We start from the raw sequence: 23,936 nt of genomic DNA, 5'->3' as shown, positions 1-23,936 counted from the left end.
CTATTAAATACAATGCAGCTGGGAACACCATATTACCTGATCCGACAGTTTCAGATCTCCACTGAAAACAAAACATGGATCAAAAGCTTTCAACATTGGAGATCAAAAATCTAAAAACATTTCAAGTGAAGGAAAACACAAAAAAAGAGACGTCTCCTGATCAACAGGAAACATTTCTGTAGTGCTGCAGGACCAGCTGGCATCTTTCCCGACATTCCTACTATCAGCTGACTACTCCAGCCTGTGTGTGTGTGTGTGTGTTAAACCAAACCAAAGCACATTTACACACAAACACATTTAGGTGCCTCACTAAGGAGCAGCCATACATAAAAATGTGAAACAAACCACTTAAACAAGGGACGGGACAACAGAAATTCAACACTCTTCTGCTCTTACCTTGTCTACAGGTAGTGGTAATGGAGCCTGGATGACACTGAAAGAGTAAGAGAGGAGAGAAAACAGTTGGTCACCAAGGAAACAGCCAGGAGCAAAGACATATGGAATAACCATGGTGACAACACAAAAAACTGTTCTTGAAGGTCTTGTGGGATTTGTTAACCTCCTCGTTTAACAAAAACCTCAAAACTACAATCAGACAGACTCTGCTGATGCTGTAAAATGAAAAATAAAACTGGCTAAATTAAGGTTTTTTTCCTCTCTAGTCTTGAAAGACTGAAACATTTGCACACAGAGAAAGAAGGAGTAAAAACAGCTCAAATTAAAGATCATGTTCAACCACAACAGTCTCAGTACTTTTTTTTGCATTAAGACTGGAGAGATATGTTGGTGAATGAACACAGAGGAACCTCAGAGAGCCGACCTCGGGCAAAAAGGCCAGTCAAAAACAAATACTGCAGAGCGTGTTAAATCAGTGTGTTGTGGTGCTTTCTGTGGAAGAATGTGAGTGTCAAAAACACAGTAAATCATTGAGCTGGGGGAAGCTGCCTTAAAATGCAATGATAGTGAAACGTGAATGTGACAGTTCACTCAGACAGAAAAGCCTCTGGCCTATTTTCTGAACTGAAGAATGACCCTGCAGTTGATTTTGTGAGTCTCCAATCACATGTTTGTTTTGAGATAGCACCCATAATCACAACGATAGACCAATAACATCCCAGTCTGTGCACAGGAAACTCTGCACATGATCAATCATGTAAGCATGAGCTCAGAGTGAGGTGGACTAGAAAGTTCAGTGCAGAAGCAAAGAAATTACTTTTCTTTTGCAAAGAAATTACTTTTCTTTTGCAAAGAGCAGTTCAAAATGAAGAGAATAGTTAAAAGACCCTGTTTGCATGTCATAAATCATCTTTATGCCAATTTCCCTCATATGGCATATATAATATAACAGACTATGGTAAAGTCTGTCATAGGTGTTCATGTGGGATTCTATGATAACATTAATGCAGGAATGCACACAGAGTGAGAACATGAGCTCTGATCACAGGTGGCCACTTGTGGTATATTTTAATGGAAGGTGTAAACAGTGAAAGTGACGTGAATTAATATGATCTTACAAGTCATAACAATTGAGGAAGCAGGAAAAAAAAAAAAACATACATAAATATATTTTTACCACCCACTCAAGCACAGTTAACATGAGGGGAATGCAGGGTTTAGGTGGGTGAGTGCTTTTATCCATCATTTTATCCATCATCAAATTTATAATAAATTAAAATAAATCATCTTCCTCAGAAACTCAACTGTGCAGTTCTGATCATAGACGGGCCTCTTCTTTCTAAAAACCCTGGCATAGGAAACTTTTCTGCATTTCCTAATTACACATTGTTTAATATGGAGATCAAACATGATCTCGTATCAATCAATGAATGGCAGTTCTGTGGTCGATCGTGTTAAGAGCTGCCCACCCGACTCAAAGATGTCATAATGATGTGTTGATATGAAGCTAAATCATTACAGTTTTAAGCAACACCTAATACATTTACATCAAATAAACGTCCTCATTTAGAATGAAAAATGCATTATGTATCAACACAATACAACTAACTCTTTGTGTTTTTTTAAAACAAATACAGGCAGAAGTTCAAAGACACGCAGAACAGGCTGCATTCAGTTCCTTTTCTTCTGTTACATGACATCTCCTACTTAGATACTGTGATTTGGAGCACAGCAACAGCAACGTTACACAGGTTTGTTCGAGAGAGGGGGGGGGGAATCCTTTACAGCCTACAGTCACAGTTTAGGAATGAAGAAAAACTAGACGCTGAGCAAAAATATAACTTAACTCTATCAATGTTTAACTGCAAGGCAGCAGGAGAGGTGGGAACTGCAGCAGCTCGCACATCAACTAAACTCTCACTACGCTCACACAAAAAGAAAAGCACCATCTTAAAATGTTGAAATTTCTGCCTTGCATTTTGATGCATAAAATAGTCATGACTCCTCAGTCTGGCACAGGCATAATGGAGAATGTAGGCTATCCCCACAGCCTACACTTTGTTAAAAATGTGACCCCCCCCCCCCCCCCCCCCCCGAAATAGCATTGCTAAAGCTATAGGCTGCATGATAACTGGTAACATCTAAAGAGTAATGCAGCTCAAATTTACATAATTGGCACAGGAATCGTGTCCTTCCAACAGTACACGTACTCTTAGCTAAAGTTAGTGATTACAGTGGACTACTCGGTAGTTTAATGCAGACACCACTGGGAAAAAGCCTGTCTGATTAAGAATAAAACTGAAAGAATCTAGAAAAACGGGATGAGCTCTTACAGATAAAATGATCTGGAAACAGAAATTTAACACTAATATGAGATCAACCACAAATTGTCTGACAAGTTCTTGGGTTAAGAGGTGCAAAGCGTAAGTGGAGAAACATAATCCAAGCCTTTGTCATATCTGAACAAGCAATTCTGGACAAAGTGGCAACAGCAATCTCACCATCTAGTGTCACAGTTAAGTAGGATAGTAGCTACTTAACTATCACTTTAAGCACAAGAATTAACTTCATGTATGAACAGTGACTGCGTTTCACTGTCAGTGATGACGTTTCTCTGGGCCTTCACAACACAGGAGCCCAAATGATTCTTATCATTTTAACTCCACTTTTGTACCTTTACAATATTGTGTTTTAACCAAAGATGATATAAAATTATGCTAAACAACAAACCGGACTGAACCAAGCTGGTTAGAAACACCTCCTGTTCTCTGTGGACCAAACGGTTTCTCTGACAAATCAAAGAGGGTCTTAAACTCGCTCTTTTTTAGCCACATTAAGAGAACATTCAAAGACACAAATTAACTCATTCTTATAGTAATCCAGCAGAGTGTTGTTGAATACTCAACTGAATGCCATCGCTAACAGGTCTTCATTTGAATTTTTTAAACACTGAACAACAGCTATTTATGCAGAGAAACTCAACATGCAACGATGAATACTTTGTATGAGATGGTTTAAAAAAGGGGAATTGCAAATTATCTTTGTGTTTTTATGTATTTCTTTCTGTATGTTTATGTATTTTTCTGTGACTTTTTAGCTGGAAATCATGTTACTATTTACACATTAAAGGGATAGTTCGCCTCTTTTGACATGAAGCTGTATGACATCCCATATTAGCAATATCATTTATGAACATTGACTTACCCCCTGCTGCATCCTGTGAGCCGAGTTCCAGCCTCGTTTTGGAGTCCACGAAGCTAGTCCGGCTAGTTGGCTGGGGCTTGAAAAATAAAGCGTTTTGCTTCTCAAAAAGATATGCGTTCAAAAGAGTAATACATTTGCATCACAAAAATCGTTCTGATGAAAAAAAAAAAATCAGACCTCACTTCGCTTGGTGCTATTTTTGCCTCCCTTGATATCAATGCGTCCAATGTAAAACTGTGCAGACTGAAGAGCAGACCGAGCACTCCCTAGCCACCTAGCGATAGCTACACCTGTTATGGTGTTTGCTGCTCGGAAGCAGGGGAGTGCTCGGTCTGCTCTGCTAGCCGGACTAGCTTCGTGGACTCCAAAACGAGGCTGGAACTCCGCTCACAGGACGCAGCAGGGGGTAAGTCAATGTTCATAAATGATATTGCTAATATGGGATGTCACACAGCTTCATGTCAAAAGAGGCGAACTATCCCTTTAATTCGGCATTTCTTGCCAAGACACTCACTTCAGATTTAGAAAGTCACTCAGACTATCTGGTTGTCAATAAATACCTTAGGTGCTCCATGCAAACACAGAATGATTCATACAACCCAGCCATAGTTATCTAGATCATTTCAAATGAAGGTGAACATGTAAAAAAATGTACGCCAGAATTACAACTCAACACTTCTTAATTATCTTAAAAGGCAGAAATGAAGACAGAAAAAAATGGATCAGGAGTTTAATTGCATTTTAAACTCAAAGCCAAAGTGCAGGTCACAGAAATAGATAGTTTCAGAAGGATGAGCCAACAAATTAAAGGAAAGTTTGTACATTTAGCACCAGCAGTGCGGGTTATCTGTGGAAACTAGGACAACAACCTCCACAGAGCAACACCATCCATCACAGTAAACACCAGAGACTTTCATTTTAAATCCTTAGTTATTGTGCTGAGTTAAGAGTTTTTAAAACGCTGCAGAGCTGCGCAGAAGCCCGGCTGCCTGTCGATCACCTTCCACCCAGGGAACTCTGAACTAAGAGCATCTTAAAAACTCCTCCTAAACTGCTACTGTGTGAACTTCAATGCATCATAAAAGACAAGCTGTTTTATTGCTCATATTTTAACAAAAACTCAATAACGTGTAGTATAATTTGCAAAGCAATGACAAAGAAGCAGAAATAACCTTAAAGAAACTGGTAGTGATGATTCAATTTTACTGGTATTTTGTTCTATCTTTGAGGGTCCATTTAGAAAAGTACAATTTCAACTGTACACCAGAAATGAAGGTGAAGATATTTCACGTAAAAAAATGAAAGATTGTAAGGAGAAAGCAAAGTGCTAACAGTTCTTAAATTATGTATTTACATATTGTAATATCTACGAAGGTTAGCATGCTAATCTGCTAGCATCAGAGTATATACTCCTCCTTGGAAACACTCCAAGGAACCTTCCTAACAGTGAAATGACCCAGTAGTATCTAGGTAGCAGCCAAGGTAAGAACTGTTCGCTTGCTAACAATTAAGCTATGCATGGCGTTAATTGTTCTTACTGGCTTCATTGGCTGTGCAATATCTGCTTTATCATACCATCAGTGACCACTAACCAAACTGCACCTTTAAGTGCTCGACGAAACCCTGACTATATGTCAAAACATTAAAAAGAATATTCCCATCTCCAGCCAGAAAATACTCTTGGAAGAATCCTGAAATTAATTAATTATTTTTTCTTTAACCTCCATGTGTTCTCATGGCAATGCACACCGCCACATGTCGTTCTACGGCGTTAAAATAACACCTCAAATACTTGGGGTTACAGTTCAGTATGGTTGGAGCCTCCTCCTATCACACTGCATACCATCAAAAGTACTGTACACATGGTGAAATGGTGGTGGTTGGGGTAAAAGTACACGGCAGCACGCCATTTCCTCAAAACATGTTGCATAAAATTTATTTATTTATTTTTTCGTTAGCACAAGTTTCTTGTGTTTACCTTGAATAGGGATGGCTCAGGTAATCCTGAAACATCCCATAGTTAAGCTGCTATAGGCCTAGACTGCTGGGGGGCCTCATCTGTCACACCTTTCCTCACTTTACTCTCTTTATGTATATGTGATATTATTGTGGTCATTAACTCGTGTTTCCCTGTTCCAACAGATATCCTTTGAATGGTGTTACAGTGCCGCCCCCTCTATATGAACGAATTGGATTATTTTATGAATTATGATTATTATTAATTAATTGAATTCCAATTGGCTTGAATTGGACTTACTATCTAAGTGCCTTGAGATGACATTTGTTGTATTTGGCGCTATATAAATAAAAATGAATTGAATTGAAAATTGAATTGAATAAAATGACACACAAGAAGTGCAAAAAAGGCATTGTGATAACACACCAAATGACTTGACGTGCAATAATAACACCTTTTCATGACACAAAGCCAGAGTTAACATTTGACCAGGTCCATCAAAAAATCGAAATTGCAATTTGAAGAGTAAAAGGTGATCTTATAGCAATAGGCCCGATATGATTAGACCTTCTCTAAAAACATATGCCCAAATCTGAACTGAAACACTACAAATGTAGTCATAGAAGCATGAGGCAGCTGATTCAAGGTCATGCTTCAAACTCAAGAATCTGTTACGTTTTTATTCTGAAAATAATCAGAGTACGAAGTGCTCCGATTAAAGGAAAGGAAAAGCACTCTAGAAACTTTTGTTGGGACTGCCTCCAAAGAACTCACTTTCATCACAGTTCCTTATCACTGTGCCGACATTTATAGTTTCTTTCTATTATATTCATTCAGCGACAGCAGTTTATCAGGCTTGATTTTCAGCACAAACATGCAGAACATGCTGTCTGCTCTGAGCGTTTTAGCATCTTAACGTCACAATTCAACAACAAGGTGCTTTACAGAGACATTAAAACAGTAGAAATAAAAAGCATGATTTCAATTGTAAACAAAAAAGAACGAAATAAGAACATGAATAAAATATGATTAAGTTTTGAAACTCAAGCTTCAGATTTGGAGCTTTATTCAAATGCCGCCGTGGCTCAGTCTGTTGTCCAATTGTTGTGGTTCAATTCCCACTCTCGCCACTCAAAAGATTGGTGAAACTGACAGCTGGAGGGGTGTCAGTCCACCGCCTTGTCACGGCCGAGGTGCCTTTGAGCAAGCACCGTACCCCCATGCTCCCCAGGCGCTGTGAATGGCTGCCCACTGCTCCAGGTTGGCATCTGACTTTATGAGTGTGTGACTGTGTCAACAGGTGCCAACATGGATGGGTTAAAAGCGGAGGACCAATTTCGTGTGTATGCATGTATGCATGACAATAAATCTGATCTTAATCTTAATCTTGAAAATGTTTCAGCTGATCAGAGGCTTTCTGGGAGTTTGTTCCAGACATGTGGAGCATAGAAGCTGAATGCAGCTTCTCCATGTCTGGTTCTGACTGAGAACTGATAAAAGACCGGACCCAGATGACCTGAGGGGTGGATGATTCATACTGGGTCAGGAGGTCCTAGACCATTCAGAGCTTTATAGACCAGCATCAGAACTTTAAGGTCTATCCTCTGATGGACAGAAAGCCAGTGTAAAGACCTCAGAGCTGGACTGATGCGGTCCATTTTTTTGGCCTTTGTGAGGACTCGAGCAGCAGAGTTCTAAATAAGCTGCAGTTGTCTAACTGACTTTTTAGGTAGACCTGTAAAGATGCTGCAGGAGTCTTAACCAATAAAACCACTCATTTTAAGTCACGAAACACTGTCTGTGGACCGCCAAAACTCCCAAATAACACTTCTTAGAGAGACAGCACTAAATCCACAGCATTATATGACCAAAAAATAAAGATCTTCAATTGTTCCTTACCAGAACATCGAGTCTGCCTACACAAACACAAAAAGTGCAGCTGGCCCACAGAAATCAGTCATCCACATCAGATCTAACTGAGCGTTTTGCATGCAGTCCAGCAGAGTCTGATGATGGAAAACAGTGGCAGTAGTTTCCATCTGGGTTACACTCAGAAATGTGTACCTCTAGATTAGCTTTTAGTATTGTTCTGGACGACATTTGAACTTTTCAGTCTGCGCTGCCTATGGCAGAACATGCTTATTTTGCATGCAGTTAAATATGCTAATTAAACATTTTGTCAGTTTCTTCTATTCTTTTCATGTTTTTTAATGTATTTTGTCACCAAACAGGTAGCTATTTTTATGCATTACATACCATAAATGATATCTTGACAATGTGTACAGCCTCCTGCAAGTGGTTTTCTTTCAAATTTATAAAATTCCCAAGTATAATTTCACTAAACTGAAACGTACAGGTGAATCTGTAACACAGTCAACATTCACCAAACTCTTTAAAGAAACTTACTAACAGTGAACAAACTCTTTATCCTCTTAGAATGCTACTGTTAAGAACTGTTAGCAAGGGGGAAAAAGTTTAATACCAAAACTGAGACATTGTATTGACTTTACTGTGTAATCCAAGAATTTAGGTGATCAACCTCGTTTGCCTTAAGAGAAATCCTGGAAGGCCTAAAGCACACAACAAATCAAAGGACAATGTCTGTACTAGGTTTTACCTGCATTCATAAACTCAATGCTTATCAAATCAAACCACTTAAAAAAAAAAAAATCTGATTTTTTTCCTAACAGGAAGTGGACCAGATCATACTTGTAAACAGGTAATGTATTAGCTGAACAGCAGTTTTTAAACTACAACTTTAGGTAATGACACTATTTAGCTGTAAAGTTCTGTGAAATATCAGCCTGATCAGGATCGTCTGGGTTTAAAAACTCTGGTAGAAATTCATAACAGCAGACGTTACCTGTCAGGTCTTCTTCCTGTGTGCGTCGGTGAGTGATTTGTCACGGGGCAAAGTTCACCATTCGGCCTCTAAGCCATTACAGCTGCTCCTGGGAGAAAATAAACCCTTCCCTTCACTTGATTTTCTCTTCTGGATTCAGACTGAGACGCTGATTCCTCTCCACTTTTCCACAGTGTGTGTGTGTGAAGTTATCACGTAAAACAAACTGTGTTTCTCTTTACACTTTGCTCCTCCCCCTCTCGGAGCAAAACAGCTGATTTTCTTCCTATAACTTATGCAAGTTGGAGTAGCTCCGCCCCTCCTGGAACGAAGTGTGAGGAAACAAACCTTTTTTTTTTTCCTACTGGTGCTGCGATTCTTCACTTCTTTTTTGGTTTGTGATTAGTTAAAAGCGTCCCGCACAACTGCTACATGAGCCGAGCTATTATATCCAAGTCTCAGATTTTAAACTTCACAAGCTTTGCTCGCCTGAGTGAGAGCGATTCAGCTGAAAATCAAACATCCCTGACAACCACAAGTTTGTGTAAGTGTGGGAGTTTTGAGGGAAATATCGATGGTGATAAACTGCAAAGATAAACAGGAGTGCCATTGTCATTAACTAACTAAACAATGACTGGATACACACTTTGGAGGCATTATGTCCACAGGTCAGACTTCATCATTTCAGTGGCAGCATTAAATGTGTAACTTGCGTTCTTCTCTCTGTGACTCTCTTTCACAGTGAGTCATGCAAACAAATAGTTGCTTGTACACTTAAAGACACTTTTCTGGCCAAACCCAACAAGTAACGTCACAGCAGGTGTTTTGCATTAGACAGAAAGCACAATAATATGAGTGAGTTCTCCCATTATTAAATCTACTGTAACAGAATCAAAAAGTTGAAATTTTCACAGGATTTTCTGTTGAGTTTCTCTGTCTTTCATGCAGAGTTCAAAGGTTAAACTTATCCCTTTGAGTTAGCAGGTATCAAGTTTTCAATGAATACCATTTTTTTCTGTTGTACATGTGTTTGGCTCACACACACTGAGCGACTGTAAAGCTGCATTTGGAAGACCCATTCTTCAGCTATCAATAAATCTGCCAGTTACTCAGAGATTACTTTACTAATTCCTAGATGAACTGGGCTACGATCCTATGATTCAAAGGTGGTTTTCCCTCCAGGTAATTAATAAGTAAAAATTCAAGCTTTGATTCTGACACTTCTGTCAAAATCTTAGCTTTATTTTGAGCCCTTGTAGTTGTGAAGATGTCCTCAATTTATTTTGGGTATGTCAGGCAGAAAAAATAGACCTGGTGATGAAGAGGTATGAAAACAACGCTATGCAACTTTATTGTTCTGCTTAGGCCAGAAAATGACGAATCAACTATTGCAAACTACAACTTTATGTAAGCTTCAAACCAACTTCTGGTCTGCCAACCTATTAATGCAAGCACAGATATCCACTTTTACATCACAAAGCATCTTAAAAAAAAAATCAAGAAATGTCCACATCTCTTGTCATTTCTCAGTTCTTGCTCTCGGTACTCACTGAGCGAAACGATTCAGGATTAATATATTCTTGATATGTGGCATTCAGCATAACCACTGTGCTCTTCTAACACAGACTTCAGGGAGATGCAAAGACATCTTTTTTTTTAGAAGAGAGATGTGAAAACAGCTCTCTGCACAGACAGTCAGTACAGTGAGGGTGATGCATTTTAGGGCGCACAAAAGAAAATGCTCTTATCGACTGCTATCATCTTCTACACTATCACAGTGTGCTTGTTGGACTAATGTGAGTCATGGTTGCAGGATATGCTCCAAGAAAACTCTACACCTTTGCATTAAACCTAAATTAATTTGTCCAAAAATATTCATGAATGGGAAACAAAACAAAGGTTTAAACAAAGAAGTGTTTTTAAAAATTAGGTATTTGCCTCGAGAAGAAAGAAAAAACAGATACCACAGTGACATTTACACAGAGTATAAGGGGTTATACTTGCCTTATTATTGTCCAAAGCACTTCTAATGAAAATCCAAAAGTAGCTGCTGTTAGACATCATCTCCCTGCCTACGAACTAGCTCAGCGTGCAACTTGTCTGACAGTGAACTCATCATATACGTCTTCCACTTAATGTGAAGGCAAAGCAGCTCACTACAACCGAGTTATTCTCAAAGTTACTCTGACAACTTTGAGTCACATGAGCCTCATCGGAAGCCGGGGACGATGGCGGCTGGTTCTGTGTTGGATTATGTAGAAGTGAATTCCACAGCGTATTCTGACACGTTCGACCTTCAACAGAGTCAGAGTGTAACTGTACATTTATGTGCAAAAAAAAAAAGAAAAAGAGATGTGTTGCTGCTCTTGTTGCCATCACAAAGGGGGATTTGGTACATATTCTGACATCAGACAAAGAAGTAAACATAGCCTTAACAGAGTCGGTCTCACTTTAGTTTCAGTGGCCATAACATGTGGAAAACAGTCAGACACAGAGGGAAATCTGCTGTTTTCAAGATACCTGTGTCCATATATACTGGGCCCAAGTTTCTAGCTGTAACTGCTGTAGTTCGGTCTGGATGAGCATATTAGGACCATTAACGAAAAAGAGACCCATGTCTGAGTGTCAAAATGCATTGCTTTTAACAGTCGTGAATGCCAAGTGTCACCTGTCTGAGAAGGGCTCTTGTTTGGGTTCATATTCATGCAGGTCAGGATGCTTGTCTGCGTTTTACAAAAAAGAAAGCTGAACACAGGAGCAGCAGATGGCACTACCCACCATAGCACTGTGCCCTTGGATCACATACACATACATTGGACGTGGTAAGGACAGCAGCCAAACAAACTAACAGACAGACAGGTGGGACTCCCAGTACAGTAGGAAGCTCCATGCTGGGTCAGCTGCTAGTCAGTTACAGCCCATTTAACTGCATACTTATCCACAAAACACACTTTTCTAACTATGAGAACACTCTGCATCGATCATCGTAAACATTAAAGAATCCCACAACAGTCCTGAAACAGCCATTACTAATTTTCAATGCAAACACACCATTTTTCACACAGCCTGTTCACTTTAAAAGCTGTCCTTGTCAGCAACTAGACTCACGATAATCTCATCACTATGCAAGCAGAAATTATCAGTGTGTGTGCAAGAATAGCCAGACTGTGGCTGTTAGCATCACAGAGAGTAACCAGAGAACCATTAGTAAGTGGTTCATTCTATTAAAGGATAATGTGGCACTGATAAGAAGTACAAACAATTAGTTAGCTTGGTGAAAATGTGTACAAAACATACACGTAGTGAGTGGTCATTTTAACAGCCTCATAAATAAATGACTTACTCGCTTCGTCGGCGGGCCTCCATCCCATCAGGTAGGAAGAGTTTGACTGTTGACACGATACAGCCATGGGTGACTGGGAACACAAACGCACAATGGTGTTAATGACACATAACATTTTTTCTACAGGAAGGCATGAGGGTATATCACTCTGTAAAGGTCCAATGTCCCGATTCATTTCTAAAAGTAAGTCCCTGAGCAAAACAGGGATGAAGGAAAAAAGCTGATTAACAGCCACGTTTAAAGCCCACTCTCAGCAATGATATATCCAGTGTTCAGACTACACCTTAAAAAAATCTCAGAGTTAAAGTCATTTTCATATCTGCGATGTATAATAATACATGTGTGAATAACTTCCACCTGCTTCATGATTGGGGGCTTCACAACAATCAATTCTGTTTTAGCAGCCATATTTACATGTAAAATGATTACTCAGAAGCTCTTATCTTATTTGTCCTCTCACATGCTCATTCAAGTCTGTCAGCTGCCATGCAGCTCCTCTTTCACTGTCACTGGCAGACCCTAAATTTGGACTATGCTTATATTCTGACCTCCATGTTAATTGAACCCTTTTGCTTTTCGGCTCCGACCTCTGCTAACTTTCGGGCAATATTGAAAATTCTTCTATCCAAATAGCAATTATATTGTGCTACACAATAAAATGACACTTGACTCATTCTAAAAAAGTAAAACTTTGGAGTTTACATGGATTGTTGTGAACATAAATCGGCAAATCAAATCTATGAGTGTGAAACAGATTTATCTGCCTCCATTGACTTGTTTCACTCGTGCTTTCCGCAAGAGGTTCACATCAGGATCCCCGTTCAGTTTTTTTTCAACGATACCACAACAAGAAGAACCAAGAAGACAGTTTAAATATTACATTCGCACCAGAGACACATCCATCCACCTTCCTCCATCTCGGAGAAAGTCCCTTAGTGTGGGACTTGTCCTTTTTGAAGTGTTTGAAAACACTTCTCAGATGTCACAGACTGTGAGAAATCGTGCCGTTGCTTTACATTTGTATTTGCACAAAATTTCTCTTTTTCTTGTTTAAAAATATATCACTGTCTGGAAATTTTCTTTAAAATGTAACAAACCATCACAGACAAAAGTGTGTCTACATTATTATTCATTGAGCCAATTTGACTTGACAATTATAAGAAAACTCAAGCGCATTCCTCTTGTATGCAAACCAGTGGTATGGTCCTTTTAAGCTTCATGAGTTTACTCTATGTGATGTCAGTCAGTCTAATTTTTTTCTTAAACAGTGAAGTTCACATATTAACCTGTGAGCGCGGCCTGATATGAACGGGGTCCAGTACAGGTTGAATGCCCGTTGGGCCGCCAACATATAGAGCTGAAAATCTGACCTCACTATCTGCGCTGCACTGTTCATGCAAACATAATGTTGTTTTGTTGTATGACCTTAGAAAAATCTGCCCTAAGCCACCTGAGAGAGAGAGAGAGAGAATTTATTTAAGGTTTGTTTGTGCATCATCAACTAAAATCTACAGAAAGGAAGGGAAAACCTTCACTTTCCTGTGTGCACCAGTATCACGTTACACAAAGATTTGACAAATTTTATATTTCTGCTGTGTCTTTTGTTAATAAATGGGCATATTAATTCAATACATGCACAAACCTTTGCGTGTGTTCTCAGTAACATCAACCCCAAACTGAATGATGTCACCGGACAGGACCTCACAGGGCGGACTCTCCTCCGAGCCGCGACTCAACCTCTGGCTGTTGATGAATGTCCCATTGCTGCTTTTAGTGTCCTGCAGGTAGAACTGACACACAAATAACACAGGTTAGAACAATGTGAATAAACAGATGAATTAACATCATAACAAATACACCCGACAGGGGCAGACGGCTCTTATGAAATAAAGCAAGAGTCAAAATGCATAATTAAAGATGAAGCGGCAGCTCATGATGGCGAAAGTGTAACTTCACAGCAGTCAGTCAGTAATTACACTATGAATAAGACTTAACGCCACATGTCATAATGTAACCTTTAGACAGCAGAAAGGCTGATATAGATGATAATAAGAACAGTAATACAGCTGTGATAATGTTGTTGAAAGGAAGGTCAGGGGACCACCACAGTTAGTCCTTCTGGGGATAATGAAAGTTAATCGATAATGTATCTCATTACCCAACGTACACTCAGACTGTGAATAAAATCTAGTCTTCGTCATCATGAAGCCATCCACTCATTTATGAAATGCCGTTTTGAATCCAAAAGTTTGGCAAATGGTTAACCAACACCGTCTTGGTCTTTTTGAGGCTGAAGTAAAGACGCTTGGGCAAGACAAAGCTTGTTTGGGGACCAATGTTGACTGATCCAACATTACTTTAAAACTTTTTTCAAAGCTTTAAAATCTCCAAAAACTTGCAACCAAGTAGTTATGGTCTGTTTTCAACAGATGTTTAGATTAGTTTACCCCCCCCCCACACCACCACATTTCTTTTCCCTTTTTATAACCGACTCACTGCTTTCCACTCATCAGCTCTTAGGGCTGCATTAGTAGATATTTGCAAATGAATTCCAAAGCTATTCTGTTGTTCCACTGTCCAGAGATACTCAATGGTGCTAACAATACAGTCATGCCATTTAAAGACACAGAAGCAGTCACACAGCAGGAATCCATGATGACAACAACCATGACCGTGAGAGGAAAACACAAACAGCCAGAGTGAACAACCATGTCATTCATTTGCTTCAGGAAACCAGAGAAGTCATTCAAAAATTAATGAATAAATAAAAGTTAGAAAGGAAACTGAAGACATGTGAGAAACAAATTACAAGCCAACATCCACACAAATGTAAACACACGTATATAAAAGGAGGTACGAGAACACACACAGACGCAGAGGACACAAATGAAACTGAAAACCACACACAGTAAGCAGTCTGATCGGGATGCCTGAGGCCTGTCTGTCTGACGCTCTCTGACGACTTTCATTCATCAGCTCTCAGTTCTCCATCATGACTGAAAACCAGTGTACTGTCCTTCTGATGAGAGAGAGAGAGACACACACACACAGACTGAACTCTGAAGAGAGGATGGAGGGACTGAAGGCAGAAAAGGCGAAAACGAGACATACAGCAAAGGAGAGAATAACGCCCTGGTTCACATCGCTATTTATCCGACTGCAGTGTGCTGCAAAATGCCACCAATTCACATTTCATGATGGCTTTACCCTTACACACAAACACACACAGCTACCTCCTGTCCCCATGGTAACCTGGAGACGGGGAGGGAGGGACCTAACTATAGAGCTTTTCACCCAGCAACAACACACACACACACCGCCACATACCTCACATATGGCTCTCACACTTGTATCTATAGTTATGCATTCACACACTGAAAATATGACATCATCTACATGTGAGCAGCAGACTTCTGGTTTAGTGCGAGTCCAGCACACGAGCATCATTCCTAAAACTGACTTTACACAGTAACTTCTGCTTGTTTTGGTTTGCAACAAGATAATAGCAAATTCCAAACCTGTCAGATCATCTGATTCAGATCACCCAAGACCAAAATGTAAATAAAAATCACAACAATGCGACTCTTTGAAACAAAGGGACCACTCAGACCACCCCAAACTTTCATGGACAACAGTCATATGACAGACCTTAAAGGTTTAAACTTTTTTTTTTGGTCCATAACCATGCCCACAGTCCCTGAGACAGGCAGGTGTTACAGCTAATGTAGCACTGTTTTTTCAGTGCTGGAGTCTGAGCTATGGTGGGCGAGACATCTCATACTAAAGAAAATTAGGGTGTCAATACATTGGTTCTTGATGAGATTTCAATTTAAAGCCCTTGTCTGCTGATACTGACGCCATCTGCCTTTGTTGCTGTCCTATTTCTAAAGCAGTTAGTCCTTAATCTCCACCTCCATAAACATCCACGCATCAACAAAGGGGGAATACCACATGAGCTTTCATAAGTTTGTTTATCTTTAGATCATCGGAATCAAATCCTTTGTTGATATTGTGGGGTTTCTTTAGTCTCCATCTTAAGAACAGCAAAACAAAAACATCTTAGAATTGATAATTAACTATTTGACAAGTATTTTGTTCTAAAGGCCTAGAGAAATATTTCTGGAATGGTTTTTCCCATCAAATAAACAAATAAAAAAAATAAAACTTTATTTATATAGCACTTTTCATACTAAAAAGCAGCACAAAGTGCTTTACATAATAAAATCAATAATCAAATCAATTCATGCATAAACTCACACACAACATCACACCAACAACCACACTGCACACATTATGCCCCCCACCCCAACATGAGCAACATCAATATCAACAACAATGAACATTAAAATCTGGCTTGACGCTAAAGTGAGGAAACAGTATCTTGGGGATCCGTCCACACCGGGAGCCAGCCCACCAATTACCACACAGGCCGCCATGCATCGGAGCACGTGAATGAACCACATTTTAAACCAATCTGCACTTCCAGCTTTCTCCAACGACATTCCTGCAGCACTTCCACCCACTATCAGCACATTTCTCTGGGAAACACAGCACTCCTTTATCCCTCAATGTCCTTATCTCATCTCCTCTCTCTCTCCTCTGTTACTGTCGGTCAAAGGAACTCCATGTTTGTTTTGAAATTGTCTTCTGCTTCCAAAAAAACAGTGCAAACCATCAGCTGGCAGCCAACAGCCACAACAACCACTTAACCAGTCAGGAGGTCAACACATGACACCAATTTGGTTGGACGCTGTGCACACACACAGGTTGGGAGAAAGTAGCAGTCATATGACAGATAATTCTTTCAGAATCACTCGTAGGAGGCACACTGAAAGCTTTACCGCAACTAAAAATAATTCCACTTTAGAGTAGGGCATGTGACTTCTTCAGCATCCTAAATTTACTCATGTGTAAAAGAGGAAGATCTCGTTTCGCAAAGAACAATTCTTACAAGTGTAGAATGAATGGAAATATGCGACTGAATGATGCCTTTGTTTTTTTTTCCTTTCACCAGTCGAACTACTCAGTTTAAGTAGATATAAAATCCACCCTTGAATCAAAAGGCTGCTCCGAACACACACTTGTCTCAGCCAAATGAATTAACAACAAAGTAATAAGAAATTGCAAGCTTTCTTATTTGTCCTGACCTTCTGAGGTCCTACCGAGCAGCTCAGTAGTTCAGAGATAAGATGATTTCCTTTGTTAGGAGGGCTGATAAAATACTTCTACAGAGAATGGGACCAACCATCTGCCACACAGAGAATCTTGGACCGGTCAGTACACATTTCTCACTCTGGGATGCTTGATAAGTGTGTTCATGAACCCTCATGACCAGCCAGAAAACACTGAAGCAAAGCAGAGTCACATAAAGTTTAAATAGAAATGCCTGTGTGCATACGATACTATCTATCAGCTAGATATAAGAAATAACACCATAACTATAATGAGCCCTGAAAAAGTGCTAAGTCTGTTTTTATTGACTAAACTATCTAAAAGCTTTGACAGATATATGTATTAGCATCATTAACAATGCACTATCATCGCAACAGCTAAGTAAATAATCGAGTAAATTTGAAACTGTTCCAGCCAAGAAGTCAAGTGGAAGGTCAAACGCTGATCAAAAACGCTGTGAGATTTCTGTTAATAATCACATTGCAATTTTTTAAAGACCCTTTGTATGATTGGATGTCTAAGGATTGGTCACACCACAGGAGAGGCAATGAGACATTAGATTTGCTCCATTTTCATTTAATGAATGAATCTGTCACGCTGAAGGGAGTGCGGCGTGATTAGCGTGATGAATCTGTTGTAGTCACACTGTTGTTGAGCACAACGGGCACAACAGAGGCATTACGCTACAGAGGAAGAAAAACACAAAAGGGAATGAATGATCACTTTTAACACAGGTCTCTGTTCTTGTAAAGTTCCACAATGACTGTTCAAACTAGAGATGATGGAGGATCAGAGGCCCCCCGACGTTACTTACACAAGGTCAGAGACGATAATTTACTTCCTCTTTTAAAAGCCTTTATGCATTTTAGTCTTTTTAGACCAATTAATCTAAAATGTCACATTTTCTGTGAGCTATTGGATCACAGCACTGTAGATTTAAAACAAACTGCCAAGGTTATTAATCCTGAAACTGCACTGAAGAGATCAGGTACTGAGGACACATCAATCAGCTGGAGGACTAAATAAACATTTATTCCTCTGGACGGTACAGCGGTTTGACAAAGTGGAGCTTCTTCCTTCACAAATGATCTTCAGCAGAGTATAGACGCCACTCGCAGGGAAAACAGACAACAGAAAATTTTAATTTAGGTCATCTTGATGGCAGGTTAATAACAGAATAACCACTTATAAGCTTATGGCTACTGGGGAAGGAGCAGAGCTAATCAATGCATTTTGACACTCAAGGACAGATAATTCTTCTAACTAATGAACTGCACAGCAACCGCAAGCTGACACAGCACAAGGCAGTAAAAAGAAGATTAGCTTAGAACACACTGTGCATGAGCCCATGGCAAATCTTTAACTCATATTTAGATCTGCATACTGATTAATTGTATCAGTACAGGAGACATCTTTTTCACACTCAGTAGCCCCTTTCACACTGCCGAATAACCCGCGTTTAATTCGCGAATTTAGCGTGTCCGCTGTTGCGTTCACACTGCTGACCCGGGCTGCCGCGTCAACTCGACTTTCGACCCGCGTCGGACCCTAGTCTTTTTGCCGAGCCGAGTTTGATGTGAACACAATCGACGCGGGTCGGACGTGGGCGTGACGTGAGGAGTTTAAAAGACAGAATGGACAGCTGATTCAGAACAACAGCGACAGGTGAGGACAAGTTTTACTCTGTTTTAGCCTACATCAAGTTGGAGACATTTTTTAATATGGCCAACTGGGGAGACAAGGAGGTCCGCGAGCTCCTCAGCCCCCGAACAGAGGACGTTATTTTCCGCCACATTTCGGGGACGGTGAAAGATGGACCTCTGCTGGAAGGGCTGGCGAGAAAGATGGGAGAGCGCGGTTTCCCACGCAGCAAGACGTACCGTAAAGTAACATCTCCATGAACTGCATTGCAAAACTGAGTTCTCAAGGTGTCCCGCCATCGTTTGTTTGAAAAATTTGATGCAGACAGGTGTATTTCACCCTACCTCAGACGCATGGCTTGTGCCTACGTCATTGTACACGCCCAGCATTTTATGTGTTTCGTGTGACGCTCTGCCACTAGGCAACACCCCCTGAACTCGGCTTCAGGCGACACGGGTCACCAACACGCCAAGCGTTCACATTGCTCGACGTGGGTCGAAGGTGCAATTTGGACCCGCTAAGATAGCGGGTCGCAGTGTGAAAGGGGCTAGTGTTTCCCACACATAGCCTAATTCGTGGCGGTGCGCCACAGATTCAACACCGGCCGCCACATATTGCGTTTCATTATTATTATTTTTTTTTTAACGCCATTTAAAAAAAATACTCGTATTCGTTCAGCTGCATTTCCTTGCTGCTCTCCCTCAGTCTCTCTGTCCCTCGCGTCTCTCTCGCATAGCCTACACACACACACAGCCCCTCCCCTCCGTGCTTCCCTGGAAGCTTGCTAGCTTCAGCGTCGCGTTAGATTAGCTCTATAGCTCTGGCTCAACCGAAAGAAGACGGCTGGCGAAATTCACGAAAGGTTGGTATCACGTGCACCTTTATAAAATCACACATTAAAAAGTCCTATAAAATATTTTATATTTTGAATACAATGTTGTCCCGTCCCATAGCAAACACGCGATTACGCCTTCTTTATAAAGTTAACTAGTCGCAAGTTTGTCGTAAAAAAAAATAAATAAAAAATGTAGTTGGGTTGTCGAGGTCTAAACACTAGCAGCTGTGAATCAAATAAAGTAGTCTTTTTAAACTCTTACACTGAATGTTTGCTGCTTCAATCCAGATGAGTATTGAAAAATATTTGCCGCGATTGAAAAAGAGACGTGCGTGTTGAGGATGAGGACCAGGATGAACCGGAGTTATCAGTCTGAAACAGCTGAACAGTCCGACCAGTGTAATTAGCTATGTTATTAATTTGTTTACAATGAAGATGTGAAAATCTGCAGATAAGCCGCACCTGTGTCACCCACCGTGACACAGGTGTCACACATCCTTACGTCCCCCATCATTTTCCTTGATGGAGAAATTATCCAGGTTCTTAAGTCCCAATGTGACATATATATCACATTACAGATCTCTGACAGTGGGGGGTGGTATTCTGGAAAAAAAAAATCTGAAATGGGTTCTATGTGGTCTATTTAGTCTGTGTTATAACCCCTTTAATTTTCATTTAAGTAGAAATGGGTCTGGGTTCTTATGGGTTAATACAATAAAGTTCTGTGTGACCAATTATTAACGAAGGAATTATTTTGAAGAAATTTAATTTTTTACCCCCCCCCGTGGCCCACCACCACACATTGCCTTCACATCTGTGGGAAACACTGACACTTAAAGGAATTAGGAGGTAAAAATAGTCATTTTTGAAAGACTGCTCAGTATATCACAATGCAAAGCTACTCACTTTCATTCAGTTAACCTGGGGTGCTCTTGAGACATGATGCTTACATTTAAAACTGGAAGAGCACTTATAGGTTACAGAGCATCTCTGAAAAAAGACTGTAGATGTAGATAAAGCAGGAGAGAGTTAGGTCCCAGTGTGCATCAGTGCAGAGAGCCAGCTCACAGAAGCCCGACTCCTGCCACCACTTCCAAAAGAGGCTGTTAGCAGCTACTGGCAAACAGAAAAGGTGTTTTATCAGCTAGCATATTCCTGCAGCACGGTGTTTGTGTTCCCTTGAAGAGTGAGTGTGAATGCACGTGTGCTTCAACAGCAGCTCCGTGTATCGATTTTCTGGTCAAAAGACGAACCTATTATCAAGGACACTTAAAAATGACATAATTGTGACTTCTTTGTTAAATAAGCTCAAAGAAACTGACTGACCTTCATGATTAATGATTGATAATTTTATTTTAAATAGTTTCAGAACAGATTACCCAATTTGAATCATTGCTGAAGAAAGACGTTGAAGACAAACGCATCCTTTAAGGAAGCTAAACAAATGTCTAATTGTAAGGTGCAAGCAGAAGCATTTTTAATCAAGCAGTATCGTGTTAAACATCCTTTCAGATAACATACTAGCTTCTGTGGTCCTGTTTGGAGCAAACATTTGCTAAACCCTATGATAATGTATACACAGCATGAGTTTATTACCACAGTCTTGATAACTTTAATAGGAGACCTATTTCTGAAGGATTGCTGGTTGATAGTTGTTACTCCATAAGACACATGAATTAGCATAACGATAAGCTGAGGACGGCAGACCATGTCGACAGCATCATCCTTCCTGTGTGAGGAAATTACGAAAAGCGGAAAGAGTCAGGATGGGTTACATCACCAGACAGTTGGCCTAACTGTCTCACCTGTCAACTGCAATTTATTTAGGTCAACATCAACAGCAAATTATTCCTAACAACTTGGATAATGTGCATCTGTGGTTGGAATGTTGATCTTTTCTAAGGTACCTGGAATATTTAGACTGATTTAGCACCCTGTAAGAAGCATGTGTATAAATAGAGCTGATGTAAAAAGGGTGATGTAACAAACATACAAATGGTTAATGGGCTTTCACATTCCTATACTCCAAAATACATCTGATGACTTGTATAATGTACAAGTTATAACTGCCAATGAATACAAGTAAAAGGTTGTGTTGGAGATGTGTTTTATATCAGACCTGTTCTTCTTTTTCTCTTGTCATCTATAATTTTAAAAACAATTTAAATTCAGTATCAAGTGCTCATCTCAACACTGTTATCTGACTCTTTGTGCTCACCAGTAGCTACCGTATCTGTAATGTAGGAACTGAAAGAACTGATGACATTTAACTCCAAGATTAATGGAGGAAAATAAATGCACACATGCAACCCATATCAGGAACAACAAACATACAGAATATACCTACTCATCTCCATGAGACAGAAGAATGTCAAATAGCTATTATGCTACAACCCTTAACTAAATTCCCATCATGCTGTTCTGCTGTTCACTGAGAACACACAATGCCAAATCCCAGCCTGCCAGGGTGGTCTTCCTGCCAACACTGTCCTATTCCTTCACATGCGCACACACACACAGATATTAAGAGTGTTGGCTAGCTGTTTACTGTCAGTTTTAACAGCGTTCCTGCACTATGTTGGTATTCATACTGAAGCCACTACGATGCTACGATGAGCAATACTGAAACCAGACAACAGCTCTGATCTGCTGTCAGCCATATCCACCAGCTGCCTAGATGACCGATCAGCTCCCTGGATGTCTTTAATCACAAACTAACTACCCATGATGCAGCAGTACAACCCTACACTGACTGTTCGGACCACAGACATCTGAATATGACCTGTCTTGAAAGGATGTTGCTGCTCTGAGTGGAAGCCGTATTGGTGAATAGGTACTGCATTTGATCAACAAGAATCTCTAAAAAACTAAAGCTATTCAAGTGTTTTCATGCACGATACATGAAGAGATCCGAGAACAAAATCTACAAGTCATGCAGTTCTAAGCTTTTTCATTTCTACTTAATTAGCCTGTGCTCACTTACTGTTGGGGGTGCTCCCAAAGCAGCAGCTACACTAAAGGCATAGGGAGTGGTGAATCTGTTTTTCAAATAAAAAATGTGCACACCCAAGGCCAACAGCAATCTAAATGACTCATCTGCTGTAAGGGAGTGTGCGTTGTGTGTCCTCATTACAAGCGAACAACTAGAGCGACAATAATGTGATTTCTAACCCAGCACGAATGACACCTGGTGTGAGTCTATTTGGGAAAACTTTCAGGAAAATACCTGCTGCCATCTCGTCTGGATTATCAGACAGACGTGCAAGAGCAAACCCTTAAATCTGCAAACTCTGAAAACAAACATGCATTTATCACAAAGCTACTCGATGAGCAGAAACTAACATTTTTCTGGGATTTAAAAATTTGGCATGACTTCAAGACATGCCATCTGGAATGTTACAGGTGCCAACAAGTTAGGAAGTCAAAGGCTTAATGGCCGAGCAGAATTGAGGGAAATGTGGATCCATTTAAAACAGATTCTTTTTTTTATTTTTTTTATTATTATCATTATTCCAAAACTTCAATAGTGTGGCGACTGAAGCATTTGAAGCTATTTTGCTCCAATTTGTCCTTAAAACTTAGTGAAAACGGGTATCCTTCAAATGACGTTAACTCAAGACGATTTAAACACCTTCCTCCTAAGAAATTAGTGATTGTAACAAGTATGGTATCAGGCAATATATTCCAGGGCTTTTAATGATGTTATTTAACATAATAGATACACTCTACATAAATCCTTATGACGGATATATGAAGATATTCAGTGTTGGATGAGAAGTTAAACTGAAAATTTGACAAATGTCTACTTAAAATCAGACTCAATCAGGTTCAACACAAGGAACAGGTATCACCTTAGTAATACCTCTGCGGTGCACAGCACAGGTTTTTACTCGTCGAATGATATTTACACCTGCCCAAAACAAAAAAAATTCAATTCAATCATTCATTCATTTATACTTTCATTGTTGTGCGGGTTTCCCCTGCAGTCCTTTCACATTTAAGCTCTAAATCCTGCAGAGTTGAGCAAACATGAAGAAGAAATGCTGTGCAGATCCTAACCCGAAGAGACACAGACGTCGGGGCGAACTAAAAAAACATGGAAAATAACGTAGGACCAACTTCATGCATTTATGGCTGTAATACTGCTTGACGAATGAAGACGTAAAAAGGCTAAAAGAGTAATTCAACATTTTACATTTGACCTATGATTGTTGATAAATAAATTGAATCAGTAGCATCCATCACCAAAATTATTTGCAAACTTGGACCCTTAAAAAAGTCCAGCTTTTAAGAATTTGGTGGTGAAGTTACCACACATAGTTCTTACGTGTTACAATTAAGTCTCGCAGAGGGATTAACCTGGTCTGATCTGGTCAACGGGCACATGTTAAGGCTCAGCATACACGCTCACTGAATGGATGGATGGATGGATGGATGGATGAATGAATGAATGAATGAATGAATGAATGAATGAGCGAATAACTAAGTGATAAAACAGTAGATCTCCACTGTGAGTTTCGACATGTGCAATAACCTGCTGTTTAGT

General features: G+C 39.9%; 1 protein-coding gene across 9 annotated transcripts in view; it reads right to left on the bottom strand.

Annotated features, from left to right (window-relative positions):
- The window catches only part of slmapa (sarcolemma associated protein a), a 63,530-nt gene that overhangs the window by 32,759 nt on the left and 6,835 nt on the right, over positions 1–23,936 (bottom strand). For 8 of the 9 annotated variants that reach the window (XM_075461789.1, XM_075461792.1, XM_075461793.1 and 5 more), the window contains exons 2-4: positions 13,385–13,532; positions 11,743–11,815; positions 397–433 (exon numbers count right to left, since the gene is read on the bottom strand). In XM_075461789.1, the coding sequence (XP_075317904.1) occupies positions 397–433; positions 11,743–11,815; positions 13,385–13,532 (258 nt within the window). Of the gene's footprint in view, positions 1–396; positions 434–8,420; positions 8,671–11,742; positions 11,816–13,384; positions 13,533–23,936 lie in introns of those variants that run through there. The other variant, XM_075461797.1, reaches the window with a different exon arrangement.

The sequence above is a fragment of the Odontesthes bonariensis genome, chromosome 3 (genome assembly GCF_027942865.1).
Source record: "Odontesthes bonariensis isolate fOdoBon6 chromosome 3, fOdoBon6.hap1, whole genome shotgun sequence".
Classification (NCBI taxonomy): domain Eukaryota; kingdom Metazoa; phylum Chordata; class Actinopteri; order Atheriniformes; family Atherinopsidae; genus Odontesthes; species Odontesthes bonariensis.
This window is presented reverse-complemented; position numbering and strand designations above follow the sequence as displayed.